The sequence below is a fragment of the Gobio gobio genome (assembly GCF_949357685.1).
Source record: "Gobio gobio genome assembly, chromosome: 3".
NCBI lineage: Eukaryota > Metazoa > Chordata > Actinopteri > Cypriniformes > Gobionidae > Gobio > Gobio gobio.
Window position 1 is genome coordinate 27,065,582 of NC_137099.1, and position 18,535 is coordinate 27,084,116.

At 36.2% G+C, this 18,535-nt stretch overlaps 1 protein-coding gene across 1 annotated transcript in view; it reads left to right on the forward strand.

Moving 5' to 3' along the window:
* Positions 1-246: 246 nt before the first annotated feature.
* The window catches only part of mnd1 (meiotic nuclear divisions 1 homolog), a 31,785-nt gene continuing 13,496 nt past the window's right edge, over positions 247-18,535 (forward strand). Inside the window, exons 1-6 of the mRNA XM_079812917.1 lie at positions 247-308; positions 1,324-1,389; positions 1,537-1,594; positions 11,878-12,026; positions 17,347-17,421; positions 17,512-17,626. Of these exons, the coding sequence (XP_079669043.1) occupies positions 306-308; positions 1,324-1,389; positions 1,537-1,594; positions 11,878-12,026; positions 17,347-17,421; positions 17,512-17,626 (466 nt within the window). The 5' untranslated portion in view covers positions 247-305. The remainder of the gene's footprint in view (positions 309-1,323; positions 1,390-1,536; positions 1,595-11,877; positions 12,027-17,346; positions 17,422-17,511; positions 17,627-18,535) is intronic.

Below are 18,535 nucleotides of genomic sequence, written 5' to 3' on the forward strand. Positions count from 1 at the left end.
ATCCTAGCCTACTTTAGACAACACTCTCTTAAATCATAAAACCTGATGTTGTTTGTGCATGAGACACACATAAAGTCATGGCAACGCAGTAATTAAATGAATAAGAGAGAATTTATATAGAGTTAACTAAATGGGTAATATTTTCAGTACAAACTACATTATACTTTTTGCGAATCTACCACCATGTCCTCCTCAGATCAAAAATGGTCTAACGCACATGCGCAGTTATACACTCAAGGAACACGCACGCGCAGTGAGTTTTCCTTCACAACTCGCGCCAAACTCAAGCTGTGGAAGTGTCAAACATGGTAAGAGCTTAAGTTCTTGCATTTAATTATAGTATTACTTCGCATATTGTTTAGAGAAAGTCGCTTATATGAATAAACTGCAGTAAGGTTTGCAGAATTGTGTTAAACAGGTCGAATATTTCTAGATTGTGTTGAGATCTATAACAACCTAACTATTAACGTTAACTATATCAACCTAGTTAACGTTAAGGTACGTCGTTGAACTGTGAATAAATGTGTCAAAATGTTTTTATGACCGCCAAAATAGAGGGTTGTATTTGGGCAGTTGCATCGAGGTTAAGTTAGTTTTTGATGAATGTTAACGCTGTTGGACGAAAATGTATAACGTTATAATTAATTCATGTTTTAATATGTAACGTTAATATTGTAATACGAAGCCAAATGCGATGATGACTGAGCATTCAGATCGCTAGGAAGCTATTTTACATCAAATTTATGATATTACAAAACATATTTAAAAAAAAAGTCTTCTGAGTTCAGACTAGTACGTTAAGTCATTATATATATGAAAAATATGTTTCTTTAACAGTAGGATGAGGTTAGTTTTTAATTAATTATTTATTATTTTGTACTTCGGCAATCTTTTTTTAAACTATCATGCTTATGAAAACTGAAAATCAAATGCTATTAAAGTCAGCCTTCATCCTGATTCCTGAAAGCCCCCCTAAAATATTTTAAGACTTGAGTTTTGATGACAGTTCAACAAATGGTGCTGAACATTCTGGAGCACATAATAACTTTGAGACGTAAAAGCTGCTTTGAAATAAATCCGTTTTTGAACCAATTCTTTGAAACAAACTGTCTGAAAGAATCAATTAACAGAAATAAGTCCGAATTTTCCACCTCTAGTTCCACTCGTGTCAGAAACATTTTATTTTATTTTTCTCAAAGATATGATACTGAAAGGGTTAATAACAAATAAAAACCGCACAGCTATTCAGTAATGACAGCTGAATTATTTTTGTTGTTATGTTCACTTTATTGATACAAAGGCTTTATGTTTTATACTCCACAGTCTAAAAAGAAAGGACTCAGCTTGGAAGAGAAAAGAAGTCGTATGATGGAAATATTTTTTGAAACCGTAAGTAGTCACGATTTCACATTCTTGTTTGAATATGAATTCATTAAGGTTCTAAATATGTGATTGTGTTCATGTCTAACACACTTGTCTGATGATTCTCAAACTTTGGAAGATGATATTAATTAAGATTATTTTTCCTCCTTCCAGAAAGATGTGTTTCAACTGAAAGATATAGAAAAAATTGCCCCCAAATCCAAAGGAATCAGTAAGTTTTATCAACCTGTAATAATATTTAGTTTATGTTCCTGACACTGAAAGTCCATGTCACAGATTGAGGGAGCTCAAATTGACCCTGCACATTTGTTTAGAACGTATGTAATGGTAATCATCAAAAATTATTCTTGTATGTTTGATTTGGGTTGAAAGCAGAGGATTTCCACAGGAGGCGCCAACCTAGTTGTAGAAATGCCCAGGAAGGCAGGCCAGTTGACCTGAAATTCAGGAAAAGTTCTGTATTAGAGTTTTAGAAGCACCTTGCAATGCTGCTGAAATCTTCTTGAATTAAATGCTAATAATAAAATAAAGTGGTATAACTTTTAAAATAAGAAAAGGGCTGTTAATCAGCACAAACAAATACCAGAGCCTCTTTAAGGCAAACATCCAGGGTAATGCAGTGGGACATTGCAAAGGAGACAAACCGTTTTTAATGGATGTCAATGGATGCACAAAATAATAGTCTATTTTGTGTTTTACAATGTCAATTGCTGTTTGCAGAGCATCCATTGACATCCATTAAAAACGGTTTGTCTCCTTTGCCATTTTAAATAGTAGACTGCTGATGGCACATTTTTTAAGCCAATCTGGAAGTTTAGCATCACCCTGTTTTTTTTTCTTTGGCTTTTGGATTATTGCAGAAAATAAGCTCTGTATCCAACAAAAGTTTATGATTCTTACACAGCACATTTTGTTCATTAATCTTCACAAATGAACTCAACTTTTATGAATTTTGAAGCCTGAATACAATCACCACAAGTAAAAAAAACACCATTGTCACTCAACTTCAGCATCATCACCATTAAGCTTCTCACTACTCATTTAGTCTTTATTAAAAAAAATTCCTTAGTCTGAGTTGCTTGAGTGTGAGTATAAAAACAGAGGGTGTAAAATTTAACTAGTGAGTAGATGAGTTTATCTATTCGCCGTGGTGACTATTGCTGCGTCCCAATTCGCATACTATCCATACTAAATAGTATTCGAAAATAGAATTAGTATGTCCCAAATCGTAGTATGTTGAAAAGAGTATTCCAAAGATACCCGGGTGGTCTACTATTTCCGTTCAGAATTCCTAGTGCAGATTGACGCACACTCTAACGGCTGATATTGCCCACAACCCATTGCGAGTTGGATGAGGATTCGATTAGAACTAGATAGGTTTAGATAAAGGGGTTTGTGATCAATTATGAGTATTTAACCTGACGAAAAGATATTTATTCAATGTTATCCACATTATATTTCACCTGCAGCAGCATTGTGAACTTTTGTAATGATTCGTTTGGCCATTAACTTTTAAATGCATCAATATATTTAAGCTGCAAACACATGAGGAGTCTCTGCATTAAAGACCCACGAATGGCAGATCAACGTGCGGCTACATTTCTCTCCGATATGGTAGGAAATTAAATTGAATGTGGAGGATTTTAACTGTGACGATGATTGACAGGGCAGTTTAAACGGTGACGGGATGCATGTACAGTAACTAAGCGACAGAGTCCGTTAAAGATGACAAAGTAGTATGTCCCAAAGCTTGCATACTCTTCTGCTACACCCTCAAAAGTGTGTAATTTTTCTTTACAAAAAGAGTACATACTTTTAGGTCGTAGTATAAGTAGGCGAATTGGGATGCAGGAATTTAATGTCCTCAAGAACCAAAAAAACAACAACACAGTATCCACCTTTTTCCAAATGAATATACTGTTTTTGATTATGGGAGGCACTTTTGGTTTAGGAAGTTCCAGTCAAAGGCTGTGTTCACACTGCAGGGCTTAAAGCTCAATTCCGATTTTTTGAAAAAATGCGATTTTTTTTTTTGCAAGGCCGTTCACATTTCCAATTAAATGCGACCTTTTGTGATCTCCTGTGTGAACGTGAAATGACCCAGAAGTGACCCGCATGCGCAGAAGAGTACTCAACGGTCAACGACGTCACTTGTTGTTTATGGAAGTAGCCAAATATGGGTGTCAGCATTGGAGTTCGTTTAGCTTTATTAAAGTTATTTTCGCAACGGAGCCAGCACCATTACAACTTTCTCATGTTAAGAAGAAAATTAAAAAAGAGGAGGAGAGCAAGGTTTTTGGCCATGGCGTTTTGTGGAGCAGTGGTAGCAACGTCGGTACAGAGAAACGTGTGTGTGTGGAGCCGCAGCCAGGAGTGGTGGGATACTGATGTGAGTGGCTTTACTGATACCGAATTCGTCAGTAACTTCAGAATGACCAGATCCACCTTCAATTATGTTTGCGAGCGCCTTCAACTAACTTTGTCACGGGAAGAGACACGTCTGCGCCGGCCCATAACAGTGCAGAAACGCGTTGGAGTGTATTGGCTAGCAACAGGTGCATACTTCTTCTTTTATTGGCGGTTAGCAACTATTTCTTGTGCATTACCGCCACCACTGGACTGGAGTAAGGAACTGGAGTTACAATGATGACGTTTGTCGCGCATCAACGACGTGCGGGTCGGATACATGTGACCTGGCAGTTCAGACTGAAGACGCATTTCAAAAGATCGGATATGTATCGGATTTGGACCACATACCCAAGTGGCCTGGGTCGCATTTGAAAAGATCGGATCTGTGTCGTTCAGACTGTCATGAAAAGATCAGATACAGGTCGCATAAGGGCAAAAAAATCGGAATTGGGTCGTTTCAGCCTGCAGTGTGAACGCAGCCAAAGAGACTGAAACAAATCATTTCTAATCTTAAGGTTGTGCTAACAAATAATCCTTATCTGTTTGACTGAATGAGCTGTAAAATTGATTTATTTAGCCTCTATTTTCAGACTATTTTCAACATGAATATCTATGGCAAGCTTTTTTCATACACTGCATTCTTTTCCTCCTGATTATTTCCTTTTATTCCCCTTTGTATTCTTCTGTAACAGTATGAAAAGGACAAAATATACTGTGCATTTGTGGTCTACCCTCCCATTTTAATTTATGATATCTCATTAATAATTTACTGGAATGAATCTCTTGTTTTTTCTCCCCAAATCCTCACATCTCTTTCCAGGTTTGTTTTCATATGGATGATTTAAAATGTTATTGTCTCCCCTTTTCACTTCTAATTTCTTTTAGCAGTGTTACTGGAATATAATATAATACAATATTTGTTGTAGGGCAGAAATTTCACAATTCGATTCGATTTCGATTCACAAGCTTTCAATTCGATTTTCGATTAGATTCAATTCAATATTGATTACTTTAGATATAAAGCAGGTACAATAACTTACATGGCCAATTTTCTCAAGGAAAACAAATCTCTGAACTATGTTGTAAACTATGGGAGTCAGTTGTACTACATTAGCCTACTAATATTGAAGGTAAAAAATGAACTGATTTGTATACAAACACTTAAATTACACTAAATTATGTTTTTTTTAATAAAATAATAATAGTTATAATATTAACTTTGCAATTACATAATCATATTTATACTCCAATTAGTTTTATGAAATATAAACATTTGGCTGTCATAAAAACTTGCCAGATTTATTCATAGGCTACATGCATTAAATTGAAGAACATTAAAAATGACAATGAATAATGTGGTGCATATAATTATCAAAATGCTCCTCTCTAGAGTTTTTTTTTTCTACCTGATTAAAACTTACTAATGAGTTTATGGACACTGGATATGGTTTTTCTGGGGTAAATGTGACGTTACACGACATTGTTTACTTATTTGCCATTTTACTTAAGTCTTTCTGCGGTTGGAACTTGAGCTATTTCATGTGGCATGATACGGATTTCAGTAAGTTATCCTGTATCTTTTAACACACTTTCAGATGCTTATTCATGTTTACTTCGCGCTGTAACTGGGATTAAGGCGGAAGAGAAGATCAGTTCATGTGCATTCCACGCTGCTGGTTCTCTTGAGCTGAGCTGCGGGAGAGCGTTCTCGCGCCACAGCGCCAAAGCGGTATTTATGCTTTTGAATTTCGTAAAAAATAGACCTAATTTGTAATTTGTAGATTATAGCGATTTATTGGATGGGAGGTGCGCTACAATGTTTATTTCATTCATTAACTGAAAACAGGATGACTAATCGATTCTTGGGATTTAAGAATCGATATTGTTTTGTAAAAGTGAGAATCGATTAAAATAGAGAAATCGATATTTTTTTACCCAGCCCTAATTTGTTGACTGTCAAAATGATGGAAATCACATTGAAATATTCTCAATGTTCCAGCTAATCAACATTTTTGATTAAGTCAACACGTTATATAATACAGACATACATATATTACTACAGTGATAACATGTCCGTAATATTGCTGTGGAAATAATCGGGGGTTATTCATGGTCTGTTGTAATAATTGTAGTAAAATGCTTTTACACTTTAAATGTTGTTTTAATGTTCAATGGTTTTAGGGTAAGTTGAATAATGTCTTCTCAATGTTTTTAAAAATTCTTATTATTGCGTTCATAGAGCAAACCTTTTGCTGTTTGTTTTACGGCTGGGTAAAATATATAGATTTCTCGATTTGAATCGATTCTCATTTTTACGAACAGATATCGATTCTTAAATCCCAAGAATGATTAGTCATCCTGTTTTCAGTTCATGAATGAACAGAATATTGTACCACGCCTCCCATCCAATAAATCGCAATAATCTTTGCGCATTGTTACTTTTGATATGAAACAAAGTCTCAGATTTCAAATTACGACCATTTTATTATGAAATTCACAAAAGAAATACAGTTTTGTCGCTGTTTAATGTGGCAGATCACAGTAGCGCCCAGTTCAAGAAAAGCGGCAGTGCGGAGCCCACGTGAAGTGATCATTTTATCCGCTTTAATACCAGTTACAGCGAGAAATGAACATAAATGTACATATTATGGTATGTTAAAACATAGTGTACAACTTACCGAAATCCATATCACATCACATGTAAACGCTCAATCAGTCAACGCTTCAACTGCAGAAAGACGTCAATAAAACAGCTTGTAAACAATGTCACGTAATGTCACATTTACCTCAGAAAAACCATATCCAGTGACCATAAACAGAAAATGAGGATAGCATTTTGATAAATATATGCACCACATTACATATTCATTATAATTTTTTATGTTCTTCAATATTTAAATGGTTAGTTCACCCAAATATGAAAATTCTGTCATTAATTACTCACCCTCATGTCGTTCCACACCCGTAAGACCTTCGTTCATCTTCGGAACACAAATGAAGATATTGTTGATAAAATCGGAGAGCTCTCTGATCCCTCCATAGACTGCAATATAATTAACACTTTAAAGGCCCAGAAAGGTAGTAAAGACATCGTTAAAATAGTCCATGCGAGTACTAGGGCTGTCAATTTTGAAAAAAAATCCTGTTCGATTTTTGAGACACAAGTGTTCATTGAATCGATTCTAAAATCGATTTTAAATGACGTTTTCATTTTCAACGCTAAATATAGCCTACGCCAATCCACGGACAACTAACGGGCATTAGGATAAAAGTAAAGAGGGCGCTTGAGACGCACAAGTCAGCAATATTTCTGATGATTTATTTTGTGCACAATGACAAACAGGAGTGCAACATTCTGGGAGCAGAGTGGACTGCCATAACGTCAAAGAAAAACATTAGCTACAGGCTTTAACATGGCTGTGTTTACGATTATACATTCCACAACAACAACAACAACAACAACAAAATGTAGCCCATGAAAAGAGGTTGAAAATAAAGCTTAAAAATTTACTAGCCTACACTGAATGTGAAGTTCGTGTGGATGATAATTTAACGAAATTATTCAACCGTTCAAAATGAAACTTTGAATGAACTTAGCTTGCGAACAGGCCATGTGTTTTTTTTAATTGAACGTAACCGACACTATGCGGGCGTTACTGATGAAACGTGCAAATAAGGCTCTATTACAAATTATTGGACAGGAAAACAAGTCTATCAACATTTTCGGGGTCCAGAGCAGAGCGTTTTTTATTCACTATATGCCCAGCTGTTGAGAAGACACGCTCCGACCGCACTAATGTCCCAGGGACACTCAGGTACTTCATTGCCAGCTGCGCAAGGTGGGGGTATTTGGAACTGCCAATCTTCCACCACAAAAGCGGGTCGCTGTCAGCTGGCAAAGGTGGTTCCTTTTCATAAATCAACATCTCCTGTAAGAGGTCGCTTTCGACGTCATTCACTCTTTCGTAGCCCCTTGTGTAGATGTCACCAAACAGATCCCCCATTGCTGTTAAGGCCGTCTTTCCCCTGTTTGATTTCGAGCTGCATGGCTCTGCCTCCACGGGTCCTTTTTTATTTGTTTAATTCGTTCAAAAATAATAGTGTACATATTTGGTTAAAATCGATGCCCTATTTTCGTTTTCGAAACTTGTGTTGGTTGGTCCGATCGATTGTGCAATCGATTTTCGAACGTAAAGTGACAGCCCTAGCGAGTACAGTGGTTCAACTTGACTCAGAAACTGACACAGGCTAGAACGAAATTGTTGAATAAAGTCGTTAGTTTTGTTTATTTTTTCGCACAAAAAGTATTCTTGTCGCTTCATAAAATTAAGGTTGAACCACTGGAGTCACATGGACTATTTTAACATTGTTTCTACTACCTTTCTGGGCCTGGAAAGTGTTAATTAAATTGCTGTCTATGCATAGTTTACAGCATTAGTTGAGATATTTTTTTTTTTTCCCTCGAAAATTTGCCATGTACTCTATCTGATATATTTAAATAAAATAATCGATATCGAATCGAAATCGGAATCAAATCGAAAGCTTGAGAATAGAAATCAAATCGAATCATGAAATTTGTGTCAATACCCAGCCCTAAATTGTTTACAGTTGAAAGGAAGTTATTCCCATAATTAATGCAAAGCGTCATGGGGCGTATGAAAGAGGTGGATTACTGATGTATTTTATGTCGTAGAATAAAGCATGAAAATATCGAGCTTGTGTTAACCACAGACCGTATTTCAGGCAATTACCCAAAAAAGGATTAAAAAAAACTATTCACATCAGGACAATGAAACCAGCAGTAGGAAAATGCAAGACATTATACAGCTTTATTGTATTATTATACAGTTCAGGGATGGAAATTAACTTTTTTGTTTTTTGTGATTTCAAAATCTACCAGCCACTCAATGTTTTTACCTGCTACTTTCTTGTTTTTAACCGACAATGTGTAACTGCATGTGAAAATTAATACTACAAGCTCTACAATACTTAAGCAGTTTATTTAATCTCAAGTCTCAATGAAATACTGACATTTTCTCTTTCTCTCTTATACACACACAAGCCATGAACTGATATACATTTCATTAAATGAGTTGGGCAGATTAATGGATGTGGCATTTGGATGATTCGTGGTCTTTTATGGCTTCCAGTTTTAGGTTTTTAGTCCCAACAATGAAACTATTAGTTTTGGCATCTTTTGAAGCGTGTTGACGACATACTAGGGTTGCCACCTTCAGTGTGGCAAAATAAGAGACACCCATTCACGACAATATAAAATATAAAATTTGTATTATTTTACATTTGATTATTTAATTTATTTCTAAAGAACTCTTTAGTAGCCTATTTGGTGCACTCTAAAGGGATAGTTTACCCAAAACTAAAACATTCTGTCATTTACTCTCCCTCATGATGTTCCAAACCTGTATGAGTTTCTTTGTTCTGCTGAACACAAAAGAAGATATTTTGAAGAAAACTGTAACCAGGCTGCTTTGGGGGCACCATTGACTTCCGTAGTAGGAATGAATCTTCCAATGTGTTCAACATAACAAAGAAATACATGTTTTGGAACAACTTGAGGGTGAGAAAATGATGACAGAATTTTCATTTTTGGGTGAACTGTCTCTTTAAGCAGTCATTCTGAACCAGTAATCACTTTTTTGACAATTCTGAAATTCAAAATTGATTCATTTTTTATTAATTTACTTAAATTATGACTATATTATTATGTAATTATTTGTCCCATTTTTATCTAAATATTCTTTTAATAAATGTCAAACTTTAAATGGCAGGATTATTTATTATGTATGATTAAAATGATACGTTAATAATAACATTAAATAGGCTATAATCTATTAATTAACCTGTCTAAAAATATATAATAATTCTGTCTGCCAAGCTCTGATAATGTATGGTATATTATATAAATATATTATCCATAAGCACGGATGTGTCTGTCACCGCTGCTGCTTTAAGTCAGTCAGTCTGAGACACTGAAATGCTTCTCTGCAAAGTGTGCAGTTCGCCTGAGGTTCATCACGGGTTACTGGGCAGACCCATTGATAATTTTTTTTCTATTCAGCCCTATATCTGGAGATCCTCTTGCGTTCAAACGGTGGACACGACGCAAGCTTGATATGTTTTTAAAAAACCGCGCAAGTTTTCAGCGCATGTTCTCGAGACTCCGCCACTAGGGTTGCCACCTTCAGTGTGGCAAAATAAGGGACACCCATTCACGACACGTCGACCCCCCCCCCCCCCCCCCTGGAAAAAAATAGCCTAAAAAACAATTGCATAAAGGACAGAAATAAAGAATACGTCATGAAATGATTATTTCAACCTTAACAACTTGACAGCTCAATAATAAACCATAAGAAAACATAAGATCAAGGACATGAACTTGCAACAGAACACATGCATGCTATATTATTTTACATTTGATTATTTTATTTAATTCTAAAGAACTCTTAGCCTATTTGGTGCACTTATGACGCCTCATGATGTCCAAACCTGTATGAGTTTCTTTGTTCTGCTGTACACAAAAGAAGATATTTTGAAGAAAGTTTGTACCAGGCTGCTTTGGGGGCACCATTGACTTCCACAGTAATCTTCCTATGTGTTCAACATAACAAAGAAATGTATACATGTTTGGAACAACTTGAGGGTGAATAAATGATGACAGAATTTTCATTTTTGGGTGAACTGTCCCTTTAAGCCGTCATTCTGAACCAGTAGGCCTAATCACTTTTTTGAATTTTAAAAATGTTTATTTTCTTTGAATAATTTACTTAAATTATGACTATATTATCGTGTAATTATTTGTCCCATTTTTATCTAAATATTTTTTAAATGTCATAAACTTTATAAGACAGGATTATTTATTATGTATGATATAGCCTAGCTAAATTATAAATTAATAATAACATTTATTAGGCTATAATCTATTAATTAACCTGTCTAAAAAATAATAATTCTGTCTGCCAAGCTCTGATAATGTATTGGAATATTATAGTAATATGTTATCCATTAAAAAAAACTATAGGCCTACCTTTAGAAGCACGGATGTGTGTGTCACATAGACCGGTCTGTCACCAAAGTCAGTCAGTCTGAGACACTGAAATGCTTCTCATAAAGTGTGCAGTTGGCCTGAGGTTCATCATGAGTTACTGGACAGACCCATTGATACCTTTTTGATATTAATTCAGTTCTATATCTGGAGATCCTCTTGCGTTCAAACGGTGGACGCGACACGAGCTCGACATGTTTTTTAAAAAACCGCGCAAGTTTTCAGGCACACTGCACACGGCACAGCGCATGTTCTCGAGACTCCGCCGCTATGGCAACAAAGCCCGCAATCACGCACAAATGAGCTCCTGTACTACTTATTGTGAAATTGATTTGTTTATATTTGCTATCAGTATTCTCCACACTGCAAAATCCGTATGTGTTTATTGAACTATGTGTGGACCTGTGTAAAATACGGGACAAATCGCGTCCCGTATTGGTTTGATACGGAACGCGTCATTTTGCTTGTAAATACGGGACGATTCCGTATTTTACGGGACGGGTGGCAACCCTATCCGCCACTATGGCAATAAAGCCGCTAAAACGCAACTACGCGCAAATTAACTGCTCTACTACTTATTGTGAATTTGATTTGTAACGCGACATTTTTTTGAAGGTGTGCCTCCTAAAAGTGTCTGCCGTCCAGGTGAAACAGTAGGCTATGCTATTATTATTTACCCACCACGGTGGCTGGTAGGTGAAGCGAGTTTACCCGCTACAACACAAAATCACCTGCATTTGGCTGGTGGCGGGTGCTAATTTCCATCCCTGATACAGTTATATGATGCAAAACAGAACTGATTTTGACAAAATCATCCATGTTATCCTTTTTTTCTTTGAGACAAATCAGCAAATTTTGTAATTTTGCCATGATCTTGAGAACACCACAGAAAACCAAATGCTTGTGTTTGCAAGTTTTAAACGTAAATGAACAGTCAAAAGAGACAGTCAAATTGTCTCAAACTTTCAGTGGCAATGCAGCACTGGCCTGAAAGGGCAAGTGACAGTTATTTTTTTCTTTAGCTCCCATGTCAGTGAAAGAGGTGTTGCAGAGTCTGGTGGATGATAACATGGTGGACACAGAGAGGGTGGGCACCTCCAACTATTACTGGGCATTCCCCAGTAAAGCCCTGCATGCACGTAAACGCAGATTAGAGGAACTGGAGAAACAAGTAAGGGCATCTCTTTCTGATATCTGACTCTCATTAATCTGCACTGCTACATTTCTGCTATTTGACATGTACACTGTGCAGTGTTGGCTACAAACCTCAACGCTGCAAAAACACTTTGTAAATAGAAACCGTTGAAGCTCTTAACAGAGCGCTTACACAAACACTTACCCAAGCATTTTTAAAGCAGCTGGCTATCAGCGGGTACTGCAGAACAGCAGGAATTGTAACATTAAATAATCTTTGGAGGCTGCCAAATATTTTCAATGCAGGAAAAAACCCTGAACATAAAATAAATATTTCAATTATATATTATTTTAATATACCAATCTACTTGATTTCTACGAAAATCTTCTAACCTTAAAATGTACTAATAACTGATCACAATACAGGTGATGCGTTTTTCAACAAATGGCAAAATGAATGGGATCAGTGTACGAACAACAAACTGTATGAAATTAACTCTAATGTGGGTAGAAGTTGAGTCTTAATTATATACACTATATTGCCAAAAGTTTTGAAATGCCTGCCTTTACATGCACATGAACTTTAATGACATCCAATTCTTAATCCTTAGGGTTTAATATGGAGTTGGCCCACCCTTTGCTTTATAACAGATTCAACTCTTCTGGGAAGACTTTCCACAAGGTTTAGGAGTGTGTTTATGGGAATTTTTGACCATTCTTCTAGAAGCGCATTTGTGAGGTCAGGCACAATGTTGGACGAGAAGGCTTGGCTCGCAGTCTCCGCTCTAGTTCATCCTAAAGGTGTTCTATCGGGTTGAGGTCAGGACTCTGTGCAGGCCAGTCAAGTTCCTCCACACTAAACTCGCTCATCCATGTCTTTATGGTCCTTGCATTGTGCACTGGTGCACAGTCATGTTGGAACAGGAAGAGGCCATCCACAAACTGTTCCCACAAAGTTGGGAGCATTAAATATTCTGAAGCATTAAGAGTTCCTTTCACTGGAACTAAGGGGCCAAGCCCAACCCCTGAAAAACAACCCCACACCATAATCCGCCCTCCATCAAACTTTACACTTGGCACAATGCAGTCAGGCAAGTAACATTCTCCTGGCAACCGCCAAACCCAGACTCGTCCATCGGATTGCCAGACAGAGAAGCGTGATTCGTCACTCCAGAGAACACGTCTCCACTGCTCTAGAGTCCAGTGGTGGCGTGCTTTACACATCTGCATCCAACACTTTGCATTACACTTGGTGCAGCTGCTCTGCCATGGAAATCCGTTCCATGAGACTCTACACACTGTTCTTGAGCTAATCTAATGGCCATACAAAGTCTTCAGGTCTGTAGCTATTAACTCTTCAGTAAGTAGAAGCAGTCTGCATGCCTAGGTGCTTGATTTTATACACCTGTGGCCATGGAAGTGATTGGAACACCTGAAGTGATTGGAACACATGATTTCTATGATTTGGAGGGGTATTCTAATATTTTTGGCAATATAGTGTATGTGTATTAGGGGTTGACATTAGAAGTCGACATTTATGTGATGAAAGTCGAGTCGACTAGTCGCATTAATAAGCCTGAACCTCAAGCCGAGACTCGAACGTGGGTTACCTTCTGCACAACTATGGCATATTATATGACACATTGCTGCCCATAAGGCTATTGCTCATACATAACAGCTTATTTTTTTGCTGCTATTTTGTCTTTGGGTGGTTATATTTCCTGCAGATTTTTGCTCGTTCTAAATCAGATACAGATAAAGTAGCACAGTAAAGATTACATTTCTAGGAATGCATTAGTGAGAGAGCTATTGCGTGTGAATTCATTCTACCTGGCAGCGTCTCTTTACTAATAGTGAAGCTGTGGGTTTTTGTTACTAAGAAATATATGCTAGAACTTTTCACTTTCTAAGCTGTTTTGTTGATAAATCACAGAAAAGTGTTGATAAAACATTTCTGTGCTACTGAATGATTCTGCTTGCGCGCAACCTGTGCATGATGTGCATTGTATGTGTGTGCGTTACAATGCAGCATGCATAAGTTTAGAACAGAGATTAACTTGCGTTTACAATAGGATGTTTAAAACATGCATTCTCCCGATAAATTTTGAGCATCCAGATGGTATTATCAAACATATCTTGTAGAGCGCTCTCGGACTATGCATTTATTTGTCATTTTAACTGTTTGGAAACATGGTAAAAAACTGGACTTCAAAGATTTCTTATCCTGCTGTGACCAGCGACTAGTCGACATCAAGCTTAAAGCGTCATGGCAGAGCATTAAAGTCAACTAGTCTTTGCAACCCTTATATATAAGGAAGCTGATATGGCATTAAATCACCAACCAACCAACCAACAACAGAGAGCCACATGATGAATCAGAGTTAATTTAACCCTTAATCGTCCCTTGGGGTCCAGCTGACCCCACTGGACTTTTCCTCCATTTTTTAAAAATGTTCCCTTCATCTCAGGGCCATGAGACTCGGTGACTTTTCCTAAATAATCTATCTAAACATGCACAAAAAATATGGGCTTGATTTGGTTGTTCTAAAGGTGTGTAAAAATTTTTTTACCGTTTAAGTCCCTCGGGGTCAGATTGACCCCACATTGAAAATGAATGGGAAAGTGTAAAAAATACATTTTTTTCACTTTTTTTGTCAATTTTTTTTTACTAAATCCAGTATAAATCTGAAAATTTCCACATTTATATCAAGGTCTGGTCCTAGAGCATAAACACAAAGTAGAACGAACTTTCTGTCTCATACACACACGCACACACACACACACACACACAAACACACACATGTGTGTGACTGCAACAGAGAGCATTTTTATAGAAACTGGCAAATAAAATCAACAAAACTGGCATAAATCTGAAAGATTTTCATACATGAATGAAGTACTAATACTAGAGCACAAATGCAATATGGAACAAGCATGTTCACTCACACGCACACACACACAAACACAAACACAGGTGTCTGGAGCATTTTTTTGGATTTTGGCAATGAATGGGAAAATGTAAAAAATGCTTTTTTTTTTACTTTGTTTGTAAAAAAAAATCAACTAAATCCAGTATAAATCTGAAAATGTCTACATTTATATCAAGATCTGGTCCTAGAGCATAAACACAAAGTGGAACGAACTTTCTGTCTCATACACACACGCACACACACACACACACACACACACAAACACACACATGTGTATGACTGCAACAGAGAGCATTTTTATAGAAACTGGCAAATAAAATCAACAAAACTGGCATAAATCTGAAAAAATTCCATACATAAATGAAGGACAAATACTAGAGCACAAATGCAACATGGAACAATCATGAGAAAGAGAGGGAAAAGGGCAAATAAAAGAAAGATGAAAGGCAGCTTAACTTTTGCATAACTTCCCTATGGACCTCTATTGGATAATGTGGTCATTGCACTCTCTTTCTCTTTAACTATAATTCCTAAAGTTTTTCCACAAACCTACAGATGGCGGTATTCTATCCCTAACACACATATTCTATCCCTAACACATTTATAGACAGTGCACAGGGTCAAAACATCATCAGGGTAACACATGACACTAAAATAATACAATGAAACCAACAAAGAAACCTAATGTACATATCTGCTTTTTTTTGTCAGAGGTGGAAAGTAACGAATTACATTTACTCGCGTTACTGTAATTGAGTAGTTTTTCTGTGTACTTCTCCTTTTTTAAGTAGTTTTAAAAATCTGTAATTTTACTTTTACTTAAGTATGTTTTGTTTTAAGTATTGTACTTCGCTACATTTTAAACCACATCCGTTACTGGGTAAAAATAAATGATACAAAGGGATGAAAATCGCGATCCGGAAACGACTGCATTGAATTGAAGGGCGGGAGAACGAACACGCAAAAATCACAAAAAGATGGAGACGGACGGACAAGACAGACGTCAGACCCAGCTGAAAGCGAAACGCCGTTGTGAACCCCTGGATAGTATGGAAATACTGTGGATATAGACAAAAAATTGCCGGGTGTTTTCCTAGAGGATATCAAATTAGCAAAAAAATGTTGATGCAAAGGAGGAAACACATAGAACATTTTCGGGAACACCATCCCTCTGTGCAGATAAAGGTACGCTTATAACTTAAAGGGTTAGTTCACCCAAACATGAAATTTCTTCCATTAATGACTCACCCCAATGTTGTTCCACACCCGTAAGACCTCCGTTCATCCTCGTAACACAGTTTAAGATATTTTAGATTTAGTCCGAGGGCTTTCAGTCCTTTGAATGTAAGTGTATGCACACTTTGCTGTCCACGTCCAGAAAGGTAATGAAAACATCATCAAAGTAGTCCTTATGTGACATCATTTGGTTAGTTGGACTCTTTTGAAGCGTCGACAATACATTTTGGTCCAAAAATAACAAAAACTAAGACTTTATTAAGCATTGTCTTCTCTTCCGGCTTTGTTTGAATCCGCGTTCACGACGCCACAGTGACACTGCTGACGTAAGACGCTGTGACGTGTTATCTGGTGCGACAGAGCTTCGTTTGTAGTCTGAGGGAGACGCACGCTGTAAACAAGCTGTTCTACATTGTTTGTATTGCTATATTTTTTTTTAAATGGTGCGTAAGTGTGCATGTCCCTGATGCCCTAATCGCCAAAGATAACCTATTTAATATAACATTTTGTTTGATTACCACCGTTTTGGTAATATATTTGTATAAAAATCATAAAAAGAAAAATTTCATAGGACTCTATTATTCTTAAAGTTGTTAATCTAATTAATAATAATTTATTTAATTTAGTTCAGACATGTTTTATTGAAATTTTAATAAACAAAACCAACAAATGGTTTCAAGTTTGTTGGAATAAAGCATTTGTTCAACCCCCAGAAAAAGTTTTCATTAATTTAATGCCCATTTTAACTGGAGATAATATTAACCATAATTTAATAATACAGTTTATTTATTAAATAATTAATACCGTGATGCTGTGAAACTGATGTTTTCATATCGTGAAAATCTCATTCTATTACAACCCTACACGGGAGAGTCTCGCACCCCGCTGTTAAAAAAAAGTAACTCTTTTACTCTGAGTACATTAATGAACTACTTTTTACTTTTACTTGAGTACATTTTTAGACTGGTACTTTTACTTGTACCTAAGTACAATTTTATTGAAGTAATAGTACTTTTACTTGAGTAGAATATTTTGTTACTCTTTCCACCTCTGATTTTTGTTATCAGAATCTGCTTATTTTTGTTTGCTTTATGCTATCATACTATTAATTTAGATGTAAAACATTCTGTTCTGAGGGAAATACTTTTTTGCAGAAGTGTATTGTATTGATTTTTTTTTTTGTCTGAGTAGCATGAAGAGGGAAATCAGCGCAAAAAAGCCCTTCAGCAAGCAGTTGACAAAGCCAAAGTGGGACGTGAAGTTAATGTGCGTTCAGCTCTGTCTCTTTGAACTAGATTACTATACATATGTAATGTTTGTGGGCTTTGTCTGACTACTGATTTTGTGTGTGTTTAGGATGAGAGAGAGGATCTCCTGAAGGAGCTCACTGCATTGAAAAGTCAGAAAGATCATCTGAAGCTTGAACTGGAGAAGTACAAAGAATGTGATCCAGAGGTGGTGGAGGAGATCCGTGAGTAATAGTTATATCCTGAATATTAAGCATGGATGAAACTTAAGAAATCAGCAGTTGTGTCATTTAACATTTTTGTTAATTGAAATAAATCTGAAATAAAATATATATAATTAGATTTGGAAAATTAGAAATGTTGCCTTGGCAACTAACTGAAATAAGTTTAACCCTCTGGTGCTCTTCGTTTAGGGGTTGCGTTGGTTGTCTTCCCGGTCATAAGTGACAGGACACCTAAAAATGTAACTTCCTCCACCCCAGTAAAACCAATGCAATTTATTTTTCTTCAATAATATTTTTTCTTTTTAATTTTGTATTTTGAGATGATTTGATGGTATTTTTAATATTTATGCAATAAGTATGGTCTATTTTTGCCATTGAAAATTATACACATTTCTTTTTTATTATTATTGCAGTATTTCAGGTTAAAATAGAGACTAGGCCCTAGATTAGCGCCCTCTTTTGGAATTATTTGAGAAATCATGCAACCATGGGTGTAATTACTAGAGGTCTCTATGGAGAGGCTTGATAATTCCCTAGTTCTGTTTTGAACACATTTAATGATTTTTTTTTGATGGATTTGAATATATATTTAAAAAATCTCAAAGACTTATTATTATAAAGTTTTAGATATTTTTTTTGTTTGTTAGAAATATAGATTTTTTTCTGTGAATTTGTGTTTTTGAAGATTTCCCATTTATTTCCTATAGTGTAATTTTTGACCGAAGAGCACAAGTGGGAGTATTGTTTTTATTTGTTTCATATCATTCTGATGAAGCTGTGATTTAAAAAAATTCCAAATATGGTTCATAGGTTCAGCTTTTCATAGGTGTGTGTGTGTGTGTGTGTGTGTGTGTGTGTGTGTGTGTGTGTGTGTGTGTGTGTGTGTGTGTGTGTGTGTGTGTGTGTGTG